This window comes from Mustelus asterias, chromosome 3 (genome assembly GCF_964213995.1).
Source record: "Mustelus asterias chromosome 3, sMusAst1.hap1.1, whole genome shotgun sequence".
In the NCBI taxonomy this organism is placed as follows: Eukaryota; Metazoa; Chordata; class Chondrichthyes; order Carcharhiniformes; family Triakidae; genus Mustelus; species Mustelus asterias.
This window is the reverse complement of record NC_135803.1, coordinates 127,303,295-127,324,683: the sequence shown is the minus strand read 5'-3', so window position 1 is coordinate 127,324,683 and position 21,389 is coordinate 127,303,295. Positions and strand designations below refer to the sequence as shown.

General features: G+C 44.5%; 1 protein-coding gene across 3 annotated transcripts in view; it reads right to left on the bottom strand.

The window, feature by feature from the left end:
• Positions 1-2,399: 2,399 nt before the first annotated feature.
• Positions 2,400-21,389, bottom strand: part of LOC144491574 (uncharacterized) — a 44,965-nt gene continuing 25,975 nt past the window's right edge. The window contains exons 5-9 of one of the 3 annotated variants that reach the window (XM_078209569.1): positions 19,579-19,698; positions 17,289-17,354; positions 16,507-16,610; positions 11,285-11,431; positions 2,400-3,661 (exon numbers count right to left, since the gene is read on the bottom strand). In XM_078209569.1, coding sequence (XP_078065695.1) covers positions 3,286-3,661; positions 11,285-11,431; positions 16,507-16,610; positions 17,289-17,354; positions 19,579-19,698 — 813 coding nt within the window. In that variant the 3' untranslated portion in view covers positions 2,400-3,285. Of the gene's footprint in view, positions 3,662-5,840; positions 5,937-11,284; positions 11,432-16,506; positions 16,611-17,288; positions 17,355-19,578; positions 19,699-21,389 lie in introns of those variants that run through there. The other 2 variants (XM_078209571.1, XM_078209570.1) reach the window with 2 other exon arrangements.

Here is a 21,389-nt window from a genome sequence, read left to right as displayed (position 1 = left end):
ATTGCAAGTGTTGTGGTCATTCAGATACAGAACCATTAATATAGTTTTTTTTTTACAGTTTTTGTAAACTCTGGCCCTATCTACTGGCACACTCTTAAGTTTTCAATTATTGTCCCTTCCTGCCATACTCTGATTAGCATGACCTTTATTGCTACCATATTGGTCAGTGAAGTAGAATCATAGAATCCCTACAGTGCAGAAGGAGGCCATTTGGCCCATCAAACCTGCACTGACAACAATCCCATCCAGACCCTATCCCCTTAACCCCACCTATTTACCCTGCTAATTCCCCCGATACTAAGGGGCAATTTAGCATGGCCAATCAATCTAACCCACACATCTTTGAAGTGTGGGGGGAAACCAGGGCACCTGGAAGAAACCCGCACAAATATGGGGAGAACATGCAAACTCCACACAGACCCAAGGCTGGAATTGAACCCGTGTCCCTGATACTGTGAGGCAGCAGTACTAACCATTGTACCACCATGCCGTTCAGTGTCATGAGCCTTTAATTTGTGTAATCAGGGGAGTTATAGCAGTGCTTCCAAGATCCCATTCCAGATGGCAAAACAAATCTGTGGTCATGAGCTTTGATACCATCCTTTCCTTACCAATAGCAGGTATAAATCCGACTTGTTCCTGCAGCTGCCCCTCCGTGGTCTCACTTAGGGTAGTCAATTTGGAGTCTTAATGGCTCACCTGATATGACTACAGATCTTCTTTCTGGATGGTCACTCTAGTGTTCTAACATTCCAAGTTGCAATATTTAAAGCTTTCTTTATTTGGCCACAATGATGGTAACCCCACAGGTTGTGGCTGTCCAGCCAGGAGAAAAGTGGGACAGCCTATTTTTATAGCGTCTTTTCCAGCTCCCATCCCGTTTAGAGACTATCCAGAAGAGGACTGCTCAGTGACAGATGCTCATGCCCAAAGATGCCTCTGTTCCAACACAATTGTCCAATGACCTTCATGCATCTTGAGTGGGGACTCCCAGGTTCACAGACCTGATCCTAATTCTCCATTACAGCAGGAAATGACATATGAACCCTGCTAGAAACCTAAGTGTGATTTTGTTTAACATGGGGACCTTGCGGCTCTTGTTGTTCGCATCTTGATGAGTTGGTGGTCAGATTTCAGTGACAGGTTGAGCTACAATGACCAGGACCACCTTGTCACTGCAGCCTTTGTTCAACTTTGCAGTTGGTGATATGCACAGTCTTGCTTTGCCTGTTCTGCCACTGGGGACTTTTTTGGACCACACTTAGTGTGGCGCTTCCCCACCCCCCTCAACCTTGTCACCATGGGTGGCTCGACCACAAGCAAGGGGCTGCTGAGAGCTTCACTCGAGGGTTTGTCGGAGGGCACAAGCCTCTCTATCACAAAACATGGTGACCCACAAAGGGGTTATTAAGGTTCACAAAATTGGCATTCAGGTCCTCCTAATTTGAGCATTACATCTGCAGTTGGCATTCCCAAAGGACTGGAAAATTCTCATAAATTATATTCTTTCCTTGAATGGGGCGTCAGCAGAATTCTGAGGGATCCTAGAGCTACTAGTTGACCTGAACTGATATTTTGCAATGTACATAATATGAGGTTTTTGAAAGCAGTGTATGTACAAGTGGAGAATACCAAGGTGACATTTTGAGGATGGAGTGTAAAAATTGATAGCAACACCAAAAGCGAAGCCCAAAATAGAATTTTCAGAATTGTGGGGAGTGTGCAGCTACGATAGATTCGAGGAGAATCTAATATAGTACAGCAAGGTGTGACCAAAACTGATGAAGAACTTGAAAGTAAATTTAGGGTAATGGAAGGCAGTAGAACTGGGGAGAAAATAAGTAATGGGAGTGCAGATAAATGATGAATCTTGAGATGCTCCCTTGGTGAGTTTGTGAGAAGTGATAGTACTGTAGTGTCTTGATTGCTCCAGGTATGATTAGAATAGAGAAATGCCATGACCAGTGGACTGCAGAGGAGATTTATGGAGGGAGATACAGTTGACTGGAGTAGAAGAAGGGAGCTGTACATTAACTACTATATGCCTGATTAATGCTTCTGATGTCTTTATGCAACTAATTGGGAGCTGGTCCTCTTTCTCTCCATTGTAACAACAACTGCTGCTATGGTGGCATAGAAGGCAGGAAAAGAATAGCACTCGATACTCTCAATTGTTCACAAAATCAGAGTTTTAAGTCTCTTCTGGAAAACTGGTTTTGTATAGCCGAGGAGATGATCCAGAGTTATAATGCTTCGCCGTTATAAGGCTATCATTCAAATATTCCTCGCAGGAATTCTACTAATTATAACTGCTTATAACTTCTGTAAGCTGCCTACACAGTTTAAGTTCTGATAAGTTCAGGAGTCACAGATTACCTCTAAGAGGGGGTCGAGCTTATGAATGATTTTGAAGTAGTTTATTAAGAGCCAACAGTTTAACAATGATACACAAGTTAAATAGACAGGAGAGGCATATAGCCCGTGACAGGTGAGAATGGTTAACTGGTCCTGGAGGAGGAAAGGGTACAGAGTAAGTATAGATCTCTAACTGATGACAGCAGCCTTCTGCTCTCTGGCCCAAGTGTTAGGAAGCTCTTCCCCTCGTGGTCTTCCGCAGTCTTTCACCATTTCAAGATGGCTGCAGTCTTTCCTTCTGAGCACCTGATTGATATGCAATATTTCTCCGAGCCGGTAGTTCACCCAATGTCTATCACTTGTTCAATCCCATCCGGACAATGACCAGAGGATAGGTGCCCAAAGTGTAACCTCCCCATATCTGTCACCATGCATCAAAGTAATCTTTCAGCTTACCTCATGGGGGATGCCCTTTGTTAACTCCAGTCAGACCACCGCCTCAATAAGAAGACTCTAAGCTTGTTAGTTCAGGAAGATCAACATGAAGGCTTGTACCAAGGGACCTCGACATGATACCCTGGGAGCTCCATTCCCCTTGGCATTTAATTTTATTTACCTCAGTCCCTGACTGCTATTTTTCAAAGAGAGAAAGCAAGTGTATGACTTTCTGTTATCGATTCTTCTAGGATTCTTAAAACTACTACATCGTACATAACACTAAAAAAATTAAGTTCTTGGCTTTTACTTTTTCAGGATGATTTTGCATATATAACAAGGACAGGTGGGTGCTCTACACACAAAACATTTAATTATGGTCATAATTACCTGACTATAATGCATAGTTTTCCTGGTAAATATATATGGTGTTTACCATGGCAAAAGCATCATCCAAAAACCTTGGCTCACCAGATTCCACACTTCCATTTCAATTTACACCCTGGTTTCACCCATCACCACAAATGGGTGAAATGGGAGAATATTTTGGCGAAAGCTATGTCTTCTGGAAATACAGGCAAAATAATGATCAATATCTTGTTCTGATATTCCAAATTCTATATTCCCATGAAGTGTGTTCCACTCTGTCTCACTATCTACAAGCGCCTCTCCGTCCTGTGGTACATAAACATTAGAATAGGTCGATGCTGGCCTGCTCTGACTATATTCCGTTACAGCCAAATCCAAATGTTCAAGATTCAAAAGATCTTGTTCAGTCCAAAGGGCAGCTGAAGGGTGGCTCCAAGATGCTTCGACTCTGGGCGTTGAGGTGGTCTGAAGATCTTCAAAAACATGATCCAAACAGGTACAACTTTAAAAAAAATTGGAAAAAATGTAAAGCATCAACAAATGTGCAGTACATTGTTTTCAATGAAATGGCCTGTTTGTAATAGATATGGGCTGGAATTCTCCCGCGGGTGGGATTCTCCAGTCCCGCTGCACTGAATAGAGATTTGGCTGAGTGCCAAATTTTCCATTCTCGCTGACTGGTGGTGGTGACGAGGCTGGAGAATTCCGACCATCAACTTTTCATCTAATTGCAAAGTTAGAGTATTAAATACATTATGGAAACGCCACTGGTATTTTTTAAAGCACTGTAAATAACCCATCATAATTTATTTTAAAGGTGAAAATGCTGAAGTGCAGATTGTGATCTATATAACATCACATCCTGATTTTCCTGCCAAAATAACAATAAGGCTAAGGAATCTTACTGGGTTTTTTTATGTCCAGCAAGGGCAGGTGGTGCACAGTCAAACACAAAAAGTTTCACATTGCAGTCCATGTTGCACCAATCTGTCCTTATTTTCACAAAGACAACAGGGGCGATTCTCCCAGCCTGTTGCGCTGCCCTAGCAATGCGACGGGCTGGGAGACATCAGTGAAGGCCATTTAGCAGGCTCCCCGCTGGGCGCCACGGCCTCCGCGCATCTCTGGAGCCTGGACTTTTAGCGTAATCAGCTCCGTGCCAGAAATCGGTGCAGAGTTGATTTAAATATTAAAATCTGCATTTAAAGTTCATTAGTATCCTTCTTCCCCTCCTCCCCCGCCCCAGCCCCCAGCCAGGAGTGGTTCACTCCAGCGGGGTTTACAACAGCTCCTCACTCACTGGTGGGATCTGGTGGCCCACCCCGCTAGAGTGAAGAGAGGCCATTGAGGACCGCCCCCCCCCCCCCACCCCAGGAGGTTGTGGGTAAGGGGGAGTGCCCCCTGGACATTGCCAGCCTGGCAGTGCCAGTCTGGCCCCCTGAGACATGAGCATCACTATGACCTCCATACTCTGTTGGCAAATGTCTCCGAGCTGACAGGGCCTGGTACAATGGTCAGTGATGCCTCCCTGCAGACTCTCCGGGCTGCTCAGGAACAGTGCAAGGTGCTCTTTCCCCATCAGCAGCATCAGACAAACCTCCTGCCTGACCAAGGCAACATGGATGGAGATTGCAGCAGAGATTGACAGGCACAGACACATCTAGGTCCAATGCATGGAAAGAGTCAATGAGCTACGCTGCACTGAAAGGGTGAGCAGAAAGGAGGCGTTAGATCAATGTAGCTGTCATGATAGCAAGTGTCTTTAATTGACGAGAGGAATCCAGCAGACAGTACTTACATCATGAGGACTGAATGTGGACCAGAACTTGCTGGTTCACACTTGAATCGTACGAGTGGGGCGTGCATGGGTTACCCGGGAGACTCCATTATCTGGCAATGGGATACATGCCAATAAAGGGGTTAGGTGTCCATTGAGCTGAGATTCATTCTCTCCATCTGTCTGTAGGAGAAAATGGCACAATACCGAATAAGGTGCAGATAGATGGGTGGGGGACATAAGGACGCTCACATCTGCAGAGGGGGCAAGGGAATTGGCTAGAGCCAGGCAACCACCAAGAGTGATGCTGGAGTGCCTGGTCTCGATGGTGTTTACTACAAAGACAGGTTGAATAAACGAGGATTGTTTTCACTGGAAAGACGGAGGCTGAGGGGAGACCTGATAGAGGTTTACAAAATTATGAGAGGCATAGACAGGGTGGATAGTCAGAGGCTTTTTCCAAGGGTGGAAATGTCACTGACAAGGGCGCACAGGTTCAAGGTGAGAGGGGGAAAGTTTAAGGGAGAAAGTTTTTCACGCAGAGAGTGGTGGGACCCTGGAACGCGCCACCAGAGGAGGTGGTGGAAGCAGGCACATTAGCAACATTTAAGAGGCATCTGGATGGGTCCATGAAAAGGGAGGGAATAGAGGGATATGGACTGAGTAAGGGCAGAAGGTTTTTTTTAGTTTAGTTAGGGCATCATGACCGGCATCATGAAGGGCCGTCGGGCCTGTTCCTGTGCTGTACTGTTCGTTGCTGTCTTTGTTCTTTGCAGAAAATGAGCACAAGGAGGCTTGAAGCTTGGTATAACCACTAGGGAGAAAGATGGATGAGTGTCACAGAAGAATGGGAAAAGCGAGTGAATAATGTGAACTTAATTCTCTCTGTTCTCTAGTGCAGATCCTCTTATCCCAGAAGGACAGCCATCGACCGTGAGCCTGCAGTCCACCTCGGAGGCGGAGGGCTTCAGAGCCTCAGACCATGCTTCCTCACATCTTACTGCACACAAATATAGTGTGCAATTGTATTCAGGCTCAGAATCGTATTCTGGTGATCACGTTGCCAGAGCAGCTGATGGAGAATGAGAGGACGGTTGGAGAACAGGCCCATGCTGAGCTCAAGGTTAATGACAGGCCTCTGATTATGGTCAGACCTACCTACTAGAGATGCAGAGATAGATAGGAGAACATCTGATGGAGCTGCCAGAACATTGTGCAGATATACGTGGATGATGGAGGAGCCCATCAGGTCACGGGTTCTGCCATGCCTCAGGTAACCATGATGTGGAGATGCTGGCGTTGGACTGGGGTAAGCACAGTAAGAAGACTCACAACACCAGGTTAAAGTCCAACAGGTTTATTTGGTAGCATAAGCTGCAAGCTTTCGGAGCGCTGCTCCTTCATCAGGTGAGTGGGAGTTCTGTTCACAAACAGGGCATATAAAGACTCAAACTCAATTTACAAAATAATGGTTGAAATGCGAGTCTTTACAGGCAATCAAGTCTTAAAGGTACAGACAATGTGAGTGGAGAGAGGGTTAAGCACAGGTTAAAGAGATGTGTATTGTCTCCAGCCAGGACAGTTAGTGAGATTTTGCAAGCCCAGGCAAGTCGTGAGGGTTACAGATAGTGTGACATGAACCCAAGATCCCGGTTGAGGCCGTCCTCATGTGTGCAGAACTTGGCTATCAGTTTCTGCTCAGCGATTCTGCGTCGTCATGTGTCATGAAGGCCGTCTTGGAGAACGCTTACCCGAAGATCAGAGGCTGAATGCCCGTGACTGCTGAAGTGTTCCCCAACAGGAAGAGAACACTCCTGCCTGGTGATTGTCGAGTGGTGTTCATTCATCCGTTGTCGCAGCGTCTGCATGGTTTCCCCAATGTACCATGCCTCGGGACATCCTTTCCTGCAGCGTATCAGGTAGACAACATTGGCCGAGTTGCAAGAGTAGGTACCGTGTACCTGGTGGATGGTGTTCTCACGTGAGATGATGGCATCCGTGTCGATGATCCGGCCCACAGAGAACAGTGACCACGACACCACACAACCCTGCCACAGCAACCTCTGCAAGAAGGGCCGGATCATCGACATGGATGCCATCATCTCACGTGAGAACACCATCATCTCACGTGAGAACACCATCCACCAGATACACAGTACATACTCTTGCAACTTGGCCAACGTTGTCTACCTGATACGCTGCAGGAAAGGATGTCCCGAGGCATGGTACATTGGGGAAACCATGCAGACGCTACGACAACGGATGAATGAACACCACTCGACAATCACCAGGCAGGAGTGTTCTCTTCCTGTTGGGGAACACTTCAGCAGTCACGGGCATTCAGCCTCTGATCTTCGGGTAAGCGTTCTCCAAGACGGCCTTCACGACACACGACAACGCAGAATCGCTGAGCAGAAACTGATAGCCAAGTTCTGCACACATGAGGACGGCCTCAACCGGGATCTTGGGTTCATATCACACTATCTGTAACCCCCACAACTTGCCTGGGCTTGCAAAATCTCACTAACTGTCCTGGCTGGAGACAATACACATCTCTTTAACCTGTGCTTAACCCTCTCTCCACTCACATTGTCTGTACCTTTAAGACTTGGTTACCTGCAAAGACTCACATTCCAACCATTATTTTGTAAATTGAGTTTGAGTCTTTATATGCCCTGTTTGTGAACAGAACTCCCACTCACCTGATGAAGGAGCAGCGCTCCGAAAACTTATAGCTTGTGCTACCAAATAAACCTGTTGGACTTTAACCTGGTGTTGTGAGACTTCTTACCATGTCTCAGGTAAGCCAGTGCTTGCCTTCTTCCATGGAGAGTCCATGACCAGCGTGACTTCATGCAGGTCTGAGTGTATATCCAGTAGGGGAGGCGAAAGAGGATGTACTTGCACCTGTGGAGGAGCCCTTCCCCATGCCAGGGCTTTCCAAGCCTCCAGCAACCAGGGGACAGGCAGAGGCATCACACTCAGCAGCAACTAAGACGTGGTGTGACCCTGACACCTGCTGCTGAGTGTGACGTTGCTTTGCCTGGGATTACCTTTTCGGCTGTCCCCAGGTTGCCACACAGGATTGCCACATTATGCAAGCGATTGACCTGCTAACCAGATTCCACCAACCAAAACATCCACCACACCCAAATAAATTGAACAAGACTATTTCATCACATTCGAATGATTGAATACCTGTGCCACCTTTGTACAACTACCAGCTCTTCCATTTACACTTACAACAACTAACCCTGACCCTGACATCACCCTCAACCTCCCCTCAATCACCCTCGACCTGCCCCATATTCATCCTGCCCTCCCCTCTTCCAACAATACCTCCCAATGATGAAAGACAGTTCCAAATCCCTCAGGCTCCAGCTCCCCCGGGCCTCAGATCCCCCGGGCCTTAGCTCCCCCGGGCCTTAGCTCCCCCAGGCCTCAGCTCCCTCAGGCCCCATCCAGCTCCCTCGGGCCCCATCCAGCTCCCTCAGGCTCCATCCAGCTCCCTCAGGCCCCAGCTCCCTCTGGGCCACAGCTCCCTCGGGCCCCTGCTCTCCCCCATCTCCCTCGGGCCCATTCTCCCTCAGGCCCCATCTCCCTCAGCGTAAACACCTATTCCACTACAACATTATAGAATACCACCATCTACACATTTAAATTAAAATCCCTGTCTTCATTTACAAATCCACAGCCTCACTCCTCCCAACCTCTACAACCTTATGTGGCATCCCAGAAATTCTTGTTATTCTGACGCTGCCTTCTATTGCATTCTCTGATCTATCTATCTCCATCTTCAGTGTATAGCCTTCAGATATCTTGATCCTATCTATTGAAACACATACCCTAAGCCCTTCCAAATTTGCAGCCAATCTATACTGTCTTCTTCGCCACCCCATCAAAGCTTCCACAAATGTTTTTACTACTGAATGATTTGCCTTTGTGTAATTTTACTATATTGGAAATGTTATATAAATGTTTCTTAGTAAGGCACTGAAAATTTCAGGAAGCAATCTTCCATATTAGTTCAAGGCTTCTGTTACATTGGAGTCTGCTTGTTTCATACTGGGGGCTGGAATTCACCATACGAGAACGACACAGAAATGTCCACACAATCAAATATTCAAACTACACCATGCATTTCTCAACTTTGCTTCTGGCTGCTCTATGAACCTAACAAGAAGAGAATGAATACATAGGGTAGTAACCAAAAAAGACCACATTTTAGTTTAAGTTTATTTATTAGTGTCACAAGTAGGCTTACATTAACACTGCAATGAAATTACTGTGAAAATCCCCAAGTTGCCACAATCTGGTGCCTGTTCGGGTACACTGAGGGAGAATTTAGCATGGCCAAAGCATCTATCCAGCACGTCTTTCAGACTGTGGGAGGAAACCAGAGCACCGGAGGAAACCCACACAGACACGGGGAGAATGTACAGACTCCACACAGACAGTGACCCAAGCCGGGAATCAAACATGGGTCCCTGGCGCTATGAGGCAGCAGTGCTAACCACTGTGCAGGCTAACACAGACAGATTGCCAGTGACAGTGGAGAGATTATTGTTGCTTCCAGAGAAACCAGCAACATCCACCCCTTGGATTGCCTCTGAATCTCCAAGGTAGCAACACAGTTTAATTTACAATACTGTACAGTCATTGAAATCAAGGCTACTCCCAATGGCAATGTGGTTAAATAACTGGTGTCTCTGGTTATTGTGGACAATTTCAGGTACCCAATTATCAGAATAAAGCTGACCAGTAAGAGAAAGCTCTGACAACAAGCATGTGGATTATCACAGAACCTGGAGCTAATTTACAAAGACAGACTTAAAGTTGCACTTGTTCTCACAGAGGAAAAGATTACTTAGAGGAAATTGAATCCAGATGTCTAAAGTGAGAGGCTTAGTGTAGCCATAAGCAGGTAATTTAACTACAATTGAGAAGCTGGAGAACAAGAGTGCAAAATTAACAGGGCTCCAAGAGGAGAAATGGAATTTTGTTTCTACCAGATAATATCTATTCCAACAACGGCAGTCCATGCCACTTGCCATTTACTGTTTTTAAAATGGAAATACAAAGATAATGTGGAGTTTTTAAATAATTAATGCAATATGATGATTCTCTTGCTGCTGGTACTGTGGATGCATCATCCAGCACGGTGGCACAGTGGTTAGCACTGCTGCTTCACAGCTCCAGGGACCCGGGTTCAATTCCTGGCTTGGGTCACTGTCTGTGTGGAGTTTGCATGTTCTCTACGTGGGTTTTCTCTGGGTGCTCTGGTTTCCTCCCACAGTCCAAAGCTGTGCGGGTTAGGCGCATTGGCCATGCTAAATTGCCCCTTAGTGTCCCAGGATGCGTAGGTTAGAGGGATTAGCAGGGTAAATATGTGGGGTTACGGGGATAGGGCCTGTGTGGGATTTTGTCGGTGCAGACTCGATGGGCCAAATGGCCTCTTTCTGCACTGTAGGGTTTCTATGATCTGTGTAAACATTGGGTCAGATCAAACAATATATATTTGCAAGTAGGAATAAAGTTCTGAGGTATAATTTGATGACGAAAGACCATCTGATCCTATCATCATTTGTCTGTCATCTTCTGAGACATGGATTCCATTAAACCACTTTGGCAGCCATGATAAAACTCTGAAATTGCTTCCCTAAATTCCAGGGTTAACATACAGCTTCTTGGAATTCTGCTGCACTAACTTTTAGGCAGGATTCTGACTTAGAGGTATTCAGTCATAATCCCACAGCTTTGCACCATTGGCTCCTCCACCAAGCACATGCACCAAATGTCTAAATCTGTGGTTCCTCTCATACTGAGCAGGGTTACTATTGCAACAACACATCATCAGTAGGGTAAAACTAACCTGTCTCTCGATGGTCTAAAGGTCTAAACTAATGTGGAACGGCTCATGTTCCATATTAGTGAGTGCATGGCAATGTGGGAGGAGGTAGACTTTAACTGCAAAAAATTGAAAGCAGAAATGATACCCACAAGGGACATAGATTTGGGTGGGTATAGGACGTTAGTTTGGAACACGTACTCATACAAGTTAACATTAAACATCTTGAGGATGGGATACAATGTTGGGAAATCTGCTGAGGTTGAAGATCTCCAAGCAGATTTCTGATAAGGCTTCGATAAGGCTCCACAAGACAATAAGCGAAACATTGGCAATTATCATTGGGTTAAACATATTTTACACTGAACATTTATAACTGGGCAAGAGAGGAGTCTTTCAAGTATTTGCTCCTCTTTTGGATACAGTGCGGAGTGTGGAAAAATATAAAGAAGTGGGGGAAATGGATGTATTCATCCATTCAAATTTGATGAAAGACTAACCTAAGGGAACCATTGATCATGGTCGGGTAGCTGGAAAAATGATTGCCGTGACGACAGGCAATTTTGCTCCCTCTCCTACGTCTCTTCACTGGCTCCTTTTCTCTTTCTGTCTTGGGCGCCTGATTGTCCAAGAGAGCATTCAGTTTTCTAAAAAAAAGATGACAAGCCACCATTAGTGAACACTGACACCCTCTGTGTTAAAGGAGCACTAATTGGCGAGTGTACAAATAATATTTTGGGTGTGTGGTACACATTGAGCTATTTATCTTTACTTTGTGTAGATATAGTATAGCCACACAGCATTTTCAGATTTGTAAGAAAACTAAATAGGAAAAGCAGCTATTAGAAATTATAGTTATGAAACTGCTCAGATACCCTTGAAAACAATGGAGACAATGCTGCTAACACTCGGGTCAGTCAGCATCTTCATGTGTAGACTATCTGTCAGAATTATAGTTAAAATGAAACAGAACAGAAGGATAGTGAGGAGACAACAAGGGAAATGTACACACTTGAGGTAGCTCTTGGAATTGAAGAGGTGTTTAGCAAAGCAGTCACCGCATCTGCATTGGATCTCTCCAATATCGAGAAAACAGTATACTCATTTTGAAATGGAAAAAGTAAGACTTGCACTAGTATGTCCACTACAACTCTCACCAACTTTTACAGATGCACCATAGAAAACATTCTTTCTGGTGTATCACAGCTTGGTATGGCTCCTGCTCTGCTCAAAACCACAAGAAACTACAAAAGGTCGTGAACAAAGCCCAGTCCATCACTCAAACCAGCCTCTCATCCATTGGCACTGTCTACACTTCCCGCTGCCTTGGAAAAGCAGCCAGCATAATTAAGGATCCCACACACCCTGGACATTCTCTCTTCCACCTTCTTCCGTCGGGAAAAAGATACAAAAGTCTAAGGGCACATATCAACCGACTCAAGAACAGCTTCTTCCCTGCTGCTGTCAGACTTTTGAATGGACTTACCTCGCATTAAGTTAATCTTTCTCTACACCCTAGCTATGACTGTAACACTACATTCTGCACTCTCTCCTTTCTTTCTCTCTAACTGAAATGCTTTGTCTGTATAGCACGCAAGAAACAATACTTTTCACTGTATGTTAATACATGTGACAATAATAAATCAAATCAAATCAAAGTCTTTTCCAACCTCAGTAGGTCCGAAAGCAATATAGCCTCAGAAATACCTTCTGAAGTGTAGTTACTATTTTAATATAGAAAGCGTGGTACATTCAGCAAGGTGATAATGTTGAGATAATCTGTTTTACTGATGCTGAATAATAATGGCCAGGGCACTGGGGATAACTCCTCTTCTGAAACATTGTCACAGGTTATTTGACATCCATTTGAGAGAGCAGACAGAGCCTCGGTTTAACATCCCATGTGAAAGATTACAGCACTTCCTCAGTACTGCACAGGAATGTCAATCTAGACTTTTGTGCTCAGGTCACTGGCGTGGGATCTGAACCAACAATCCTTCACTCTGAAGCAAGAGTGATATCAACTGAGCCACAGCCTGATATTCAACGCCCCCACCCCCTGCAGTCCTGAACCCCACCCCCCCACCCCCGGCTGTCCCGACTGCCCTCCCCCCTCTCCCCCCCTGATGACCAGCCCCGATCAGTCCTTCCCTCCCTCTGCTCACAATCCCAGAGGTTGTTTCCCTGGGCTGAGTAATTTCTAGAACACGGGGACAGTTTCAGCAGATGGGGATGATAATAGGATTCAGATGAGGAGAAATTTCTTCCCTCAAAGGGTCGTGAATCTTGAGAATTTTCAGCTCCATTGTTGGCCATCCTTCAGTGATGGTTTTCCACAGTTTCTGTAGTGTAGAATTTTCCACTCTTTCTTCTTGTAGGCGCTGACATTTACACTGTAGAAAGTATACCAGATTAGCTGATGGACCTGAATTCTCCTGAAAGCATGATTTTGCAGCTCCCTTGAAACTACTGATTTTGTGGAAACATTCTGGATATTTTGATGTTCAGCAGTGAACTGAGGTAAGAAGAGTACTTTCTGATCATCCAGGCATGGTCTGATTGAATCCATGGATTGTGACTCGTGCGAGGTCACAGCATGACGGTAGACCTAGAATCACTGGACCTTTAGTCTCCATTCTGTAGAACATCCACATGAGGATTGATTGTAGTTGCATTCCAGGACTATGAATCCAGCACATGGAATAAGTGATCTGTTGTATGCTGAAAGTTGCACAGCAATGGGTTTTGTCATGCCTTCTATGTCTGTGGGTAGATGCCTTCAGATCCACAGAGGTGGTATGTTGGCACTTACCCTGTGTCAAACTTGGTCAATAGTGAATAATTGCCAACTTTCATAGGACAGATCATTTGACACTTGGCAAACACTTTGAATGGTGTGACAAGTACCTATGCATTCCATGAGATTGACAAGTGAAATGGGTTCACTGCTCTTTGTATCATTGCATACACCACCAGCATTTGCAGATTTATCCAGTCATCTATTATCTGTGTTTCTGATGGGAAACCAGATTGTCATTCTTGTTGCTTAAAGGTATCATAGATCACAGATACCCTATAGTGCAGAAAGAGGCCATTTGGCCCATCGAGTCTGCACCGACCACAGTCCCACCCAGGCCCTATCCCCATATCCCTACATATTTACCCACTAATTCCTCTAACCTACACATCTCAGGACACTAAGGGGCAATTTTAGCATGGCCAATCAACCTAACCCGCACATCTTTGGACTGTGGGAGGAAACCGGAGCACCCGGAGGAAACCCACGCAGACACGAGGAGAATGTGCAAACTCCACACAGACAGTGACCCAAGCCGGGAATCGAACCCAGGTCTCTGGAGCTGTGAAGCAGCAGTGCTAACCACTGTGCTACCGTGCCACCTGTTTGTGTGCGGTCTGCACGGATCAGCACACAGCACTTTGTATCTTCAGCAGCTTTTGCTCCAGCGCACTGCCACTGCCCCTTTCTGCCACATGGCTTGCAGAATTGATGGAAAGCAACGCACTGCAATTTCACCAGAAGGGACTCATCTGCTTACCAGCTCTTTATTTGAACACTATCCCAGCACTGTGTCTTCTAGGTTAACACAGTAAGAAGTTTAACAACACCAGGTTAAAGTCCAACAGGTTTATTCTAGGTTAACCTGTGCAATCACCATGCTGCGATTCCCACACACTCTGATGCTTCATGGTCTTCTGACCAAAATGTCATGGGTCACCTCATGACACATAGCACAATGTAAGGCTATTCACTATGCCGATCCTGTATAGAATCTTGCTGCCACTCTGTTTAACCACTGCTGAACACCATCTAGTGTTGTTATAATGATATAAAGGCACCAGTCACTCATAAGGGATTGGATAAACACGCTGTGGGTTCATTTATTGAGACCAGGCACATGGGAACATTTATACAAAGGAAAGCTTGAAAACATCAGCAGCAGAGGTGTGCATGTGTGTGCTCTGCTAACAAGGCAAAGTGAAACTAAGACTGGACACATGACACACTCCTCTTCTGGTGATGTTGTGCTGCTATCTTATAAAGGCATATTATAGCAGTGCCCTTTCTTTTTAAAAGATACTTTCCCCCTTCCGAAGAAGTATAACTATTTACAATACATGTTCCTGCTTAGTTACTGTTACATAATTGTATAGGACTAGTGAATCTATGAGTCTTTAAAACATTGAGATAAAAAAGGTATAAAGTCATCTGGAAAAAGTCTATGTTGGTTGGTAGGTTAATATGGCCAAAAGGAACTCCATTATAGTGAAGGGAAGAGGATGAAGGAGAAGGGCAGAAGCACAGGACATAGAACAAACCTGATTGAGGAACTCAAATACCAAATAGAAGGGTAATCTGCCACTAAGGAATAAAAGATGTTTCAGAAACTCTGCTGCTGAAGGTGTCAGCAGCAAAGCAGAGACAAGGAAACTGGGAGAAAGGAATGGAGGTCTTATAGGAAATGACAGTGGGAGGAACGGGGGGATGGGGGAGGGAAGAAAACTCAAGAGTTCTGGGGATCAGTAGATTTGGAGTAGATGTCAGTGGAAAACCCATCTGCTGAGATCGAGAGAGATAAGCCCAAGAGTAGAAGAGTATAGTCCCAGATGGACCATTAAGAGGAAGGGGATGGGTGGAAATTTAAGCATAGGTAATGGAATTCTCAGAATCAGTGTGAGAGCAGTGCTGACAGTCATCAATGCAATAGAAAATCACTGTGCCACCGTGCCACCCCTCAGGTTCATCACTGTGAGAGCACCACAAGGACTGTAGTGGTTCAAGTAGTGATGGACTATACATGGGAACAGGCCGGTGTCACCCACACTGAGAGAGAACAAGTTCAGGAATTCATCAGAATTCACTCACACAGCGGAGGATATTTTGGAAGTTATCAGTCTATAAACTTATGAGAGGCACAGATAGGGTTGACAGTCAAAATCTTTTTTCCAGAGCTAAAATGTCTAATACTAGGGGACATACACTTAAGGTGAGAGGGGGAAAGTTCAAAGGAGATGTGAGAGCTAAGTGTTTTACACAGAGAGTGGTTGGTGTCTGGAAAGTGATGCCGAGGTGGTGGTGCAGGCAGATATGATGGGGGCGTTTGAGGGTCTTTTAAATAAGCACATGAATGTGCAGGGGATAGAGGGATATGGGCCAAGGGGCAGGAAGAAGGGATTAGTTTAATTTGGTGTAATGTTCGGCACAACATAGTGGGCCGAAAGAGCCTGTTCCTGTACTGTTCTATGTCCTATGTAACTCGCACACAGAGTGATCAGTTGGGTCAGTGGGAAACACTAGAATTTTTAAAGAGAGGGCTGGAGTGAGGGGAGACAGCAATCCACAAACCTCCAATTAACTGGATGTTAAACTCATTGAAGAAGTTGTCATCAGACTGGGGAGGGACAGAATCAAAGTTTCCATGTTAATAACTGGAAGAGTAAACGGTGTGGGGAACATTGCTGCACAGCTATCAGCAGAACAATAGGAGTCATCATTAATCATGGCTCCTGATGAAAAATCTTGTATTAAAAACGACTGTCAAACTGAGTGCTCATGCTTTCAGTGCTGTTTTATCTTCAGGGTATCAAAGCAGATCGAGTTCACTAATTTTCTTTGCGGCCATGTATAAACCAATAATTGTGTGCCTAATCCTGTATTCCAGTAAATTACATTACAAGCAAAGATCAATGTCATTTTTTTTACCTTCTCTCACTGCAGTCAAACAGAACAAATCCACCTGCCGCTCCATAGCTGAGTAAGCTCAGTAACGGCCACAATAGCGAGTTCACCGCCATTCCCCATGTCAGCTGTCAGGTTCAGATTGTCAATATTGAATAACACCAAAAAAGGGGAACAGTAAGGAAATTGAATTAGTAATAGACACATACAATGACTTAATGTTCTACCAGTTAAGACTTTATTTTTATTTGTGCGAGCAGTATTTCTACATCTGTTGTTGCCTGCAATTTACAGATATTTGTTCACACGAACCCGTGAAATATGTACCATGTGCTTCTGAGAACTGACCGTACAATAGCACAGTTAGAAAAAACACAAACATTTGCCAGACCAAAAGCATTTTGCTCACTGATTAATGCACATAATCATTATGTGTAACATTTGATTGTCATTAAGAGTTTATTTTGAAAGCTTGCACATTGCTCTGCCGAGGCAGTTGCCAACAGAAATTTCCTTCCCTTCTGACATCATTTCCTCTCTTGTTTTCCCTCCATTGTTTTACTATTTCCTTGGCCAGACTCTCTGCTTGCATAGCAATAAAAATATTTGTGCCTTTGACTTCTCATACCAGAGAGAGGTTGCACTTCCCCAACATCTGTTGTAAGGCGAAAGAACTTTCTCTGAAATTCCATTGGACTTTGTTGGACTGTACTGCTGAAAATGAGTTAGGATCTTTACACCAAAGTTGAGTTTGTAGAGTTAATACGTTTGGATATCTGTGTCCTAGGGCTTTCTAGCCAGCCTACCTGCTTTTCCCTGATCACTTCTTGAGGCTTTGTTGGATTGTAGAAGCACGGGAAGGTGGTGTTTACCTAAAATGGAGTAAGGCAGGCAACACAAATCAAAAGATGTATGTACAGTGTATCAAATACAAAATTGAGGAGCTCTTCTGGCGCAGTGGGTAGCATCCCTGCCTCTGAGCCAGAAGCTCCAGGTTCGAATCCCATCCCAGGACTTGATGACCAAGGAAGGTATGTTCATAACACAGCCAAACAGGTTGAGAATCAACTTGCAAAAACCTTCCAAGCACACTAAAGGCTGGCGGTAAAAGTGGGAGAGACTCTTGATGCAGAATGGCACCCCTCAGGCTGTAAGTACTGGTGACAGACGAGTGACCTGTTCTGGGATTTACGAGCTATGGAAATAGATGAAAGTCTGCCTTAGTGCACCACTAAGTGCAGGAAGAGAATGGGAATATGAAATTGGATTCTTAATTTCAAGTTCTGTATCAGCGTGGACTGTAGGACATTACACATATCACAGATACATTATGGTGCTATAAACTTATGTGTTCGTAATTCTATTATTAGGAAAATAGGGAAAGAGTGAATTTGAAAAGTGAAAAAAATATTAAAAGCAGCAACATTTGGTTACATTGAAAGTTATCTTCAATTTTGCTTCTTAATTTAATGAAACCTAAATTACCATCCCCCCACTGACAAATTTCCTTCTTCAGCTAGGGAAATGAGTGTGGCCATTAATGCCATTCCAAGACTGATTAACAAATATTCTCATGTCAAACTAGTTCTGGCACATCTTTTCAACTTAAGAAAAAGAAAGCGTACATTCATCCCTTAATGATCTAATATAGCATCAGCAAGACCTGACAGAGGGTCTGAGGTTGCAAACCATGATCCAGCTTTAGAGATCAGTAAAACAGGGATGGCACTGTGGTTAGCACTGCTCCTCACAGTGCCAGGGATCCAGGTTCAATTCCAGTTTGGGTGACTGTGTGGAGTTTGTACATTCTCCCCGTGTCTGCATGGGTTTCCTCCGGGTGCTCTGGTTTCCTCCCACAGTCTAAAGATGTGCGGGTTAGGTGGATTGGCCATGTTAAATTGCCCCTTAGTGTCAGGAGGATTAGCTAGAGTAAATGCGTGGTGTTATGGGGATAGGGCCTGGGTGGGATTGTGGTCGATGCAGTCTCGATGGCCTCCTTCTGCACTGTAGGATTCTATGTGATGATACAGGGAATCTCCCATTGCTTGGCAGAGTTAAGAGGATTTCCCAGTGGGTAATGGAAATGGCATAAAATTGAGAGTCTGCAGATTATGATCCCACATGGATGGTACAGCAAAGCTCTAACCTCAAGAATGAAGGCAACTACAATACAAATAACATCAACAAACTTCATCTTTATTGATCCATGGGGTTGAATAATGTGGGAAAGGAGGAAATTGGTGTTGAGAACCATGCAGTGAGAAAGCAACTCATGCAAGGTTTTCACCCCAGGAAATTCTGTTAGATAATCATCCAGTAGGCGATGGAGGTTCCACCAATCAGCTTCACTCAAATTAAATTAGTCTGTAATACACCTTAATTTCACACAGGCTAACATTTTTCAAGCATTTGGAATGTTATCTAGTTGCACTTTAAGTTAATCAGTAATAAAGGTTAATAACTAGGAACCAAGTTACGACCTTAAACCGATCAAAGCCCTGCTTCAATGTAGAAACTTTATGAAGTTTCTGCAATGGCAGTAATTAAAACTCCTGCATTGGTTCATCTGCTTAGGTTGATAGCAGATTCATACCAAGCAGTAACCTTTCCGGTTCTGTATATTCAACCAAGAAGATAGGGCTTTTACAATTGATTTCAGTGCCTTTGGTTTAAGAGAGAGAAAAAACTGAGTAGAGCTCCCCAACATCAGTAGCCTGAAACTCCTGATGGGCATGAGATTGTGTAGATGTTGATCAGGACAGCAGCAGGATTGGCTATGATGGCCCTACAATCGATAGTTTACCATCACTTCATGGTCTAGATCCACATAGGAAGAATGACTACCTGAGCCTAGTATGGAGGCATCATATAAGACCAAATAGTCAATGTCCTCAGGCAAGGAGGTGGGGACAGGAGACAATTTTGGAAAAAAAGAAAACATATTATTTGTGGCTGTATTTACAACACAACTAAAAGTTGACAGTATCATGCAAAATTTAAATATGGTTTAAAAAATCATCTAAACTCAAATTCCAATGATTGTGTTCAAGCACATTAACAATCTACTTCAACCAGGATTTGCTCAAAAGACTTTACCTGTCCAAAACGATCAAGGTACTTCATTACACAAGCAGGTTTGTTGTAGTCTTCTCGCCAGCCATGACAATCCACTAAGCGATCAGCAAAAACCCCATGGTGACCAAAGGTAAAAGAGCACTAAAGGAATTCGATAATCAATAAGAATTGGCCATTGTTTATCTAAAGTAGTAAATATCATGTCCAAGTCACCAATTATTTATATAGGAATAGTAGCTGTTGTTACCAAGTGCGGTTTCATAAGATGGTTATATTTTAAATTGTCTCCTTTAATTCAAGATAAAATAGAGCAATGGAGAGGGGCTTGTTACCTCCTATGAGTTCTACTCAATGATAAGATTATTAAACCTAGTTGCCATGGGGACTAGGGACCCAGGCCAAGTCCTATTGAAACTTAAGAGCCAGCTTTCACCCCTGGACACAAAGAAAGGTGGAGCTGGCTTTGCTGTGCGCAGGCTTACTGGGCTGAGGTGGGTAGCACAGGCTGGGGAATTTTGCAGCTTACTCACCCACCTCTGGAGAAAGTGCCCCGTCAGACCCAATTTATCTCCAGCAGGGTGCGGGTGTGGATGCAGGATGGAGTCAGGCCTGTAGCCTCCAGACACAAATCAGAGGCAGCCACAGGGGCTGAGTGCCAAGCCAGGCTGTTTAACAGGTCTAGTCCTGGTTCTCTTGGACTTTGTCCCAGTTGTTTCCTTAAACTTTAGGCCCTCTATCCTTCCTCCCTCACTCTTCCTCAAAATTCCAACCACCTCCTCATGCCACCTTCAGACCCCATGCCAACCCATCCCCCAAGCTATCAATAAACAGCGCCTTAAACAGCAAACTATAAGGACAAAGCTGTACAGTCAATGACTGCAGTGTCCTGAAGCCAAGGTTACTCTCCTGCCAGGCAGTTGTGATCAAGATCTGCCCTCATGTTGGTTGTAAAAGTCTTGCATGTAATGGGTTGGACTTAATCTAGGCTCTCGTGCTCAACTGTACCAACTGTACCAACGTGTAGATTCACTAAAATTAGATCGGCTGAAAGCAGATCATTCAGACTGGTGTTGTAGATCTTGTTAGATTGGAGAAAAAGTAAAGTTTATTTATTAGTCACTAGTAAAGCTTACATTAACACTTCAATTAAGTTACTGTGAAATTCCCCTAGTCGCCACAGTCTGATGCCTGTTCGGGTCAATGCACCTAACCAGCACATATTTCAGAATGTGGGAGGAAACCGGAGCACCCGGAGGAAACCCACGCAGGCACGGGGAGAATATGCAGACTCCACACAGACAGTGATCCAAGCCAGGAATTGAATCCAAGTCCCTGGCGCTATGAAGCAGCAGTGCTAACCACTGTGCCATCGTGCCACCCACTGTGCCACCATGCCACCATGAAAGCACGTTGAAAGAAGCAAGCAAAGAACTTTAATCTTCAGATGGTCTGTGCTTAAAATTACTGGCTGCAAAATGTGAAAAAGTGTTTCATTTCCAGCAGTAATCCCCCTCAGCACAAAGGCACAAAGCTCCACAGGTAGAAATGTGTTGCAGACAGGATAAACACATCGTTATGAATTGCAGGAGTAAATCTGTTTTTTTAATTTTAATTACTATTTTCATATTTGAACTTTTTTTCCCACCTTTTCTCAGCCACAGTTGTTGTGCTAATTCTCCCTCTTTCCCAACTTCACTGCAAATTATTCCCAATTAATCAGCTGAAGTAAAAATGATGCTTTGGCACATCACCCACACAGCATTCGAAATAAACTGAGCTTGCTGCTGAGTCCTCACTTCTGGCTGACTGGCTGGGTGGCTGAGAGAAATAAC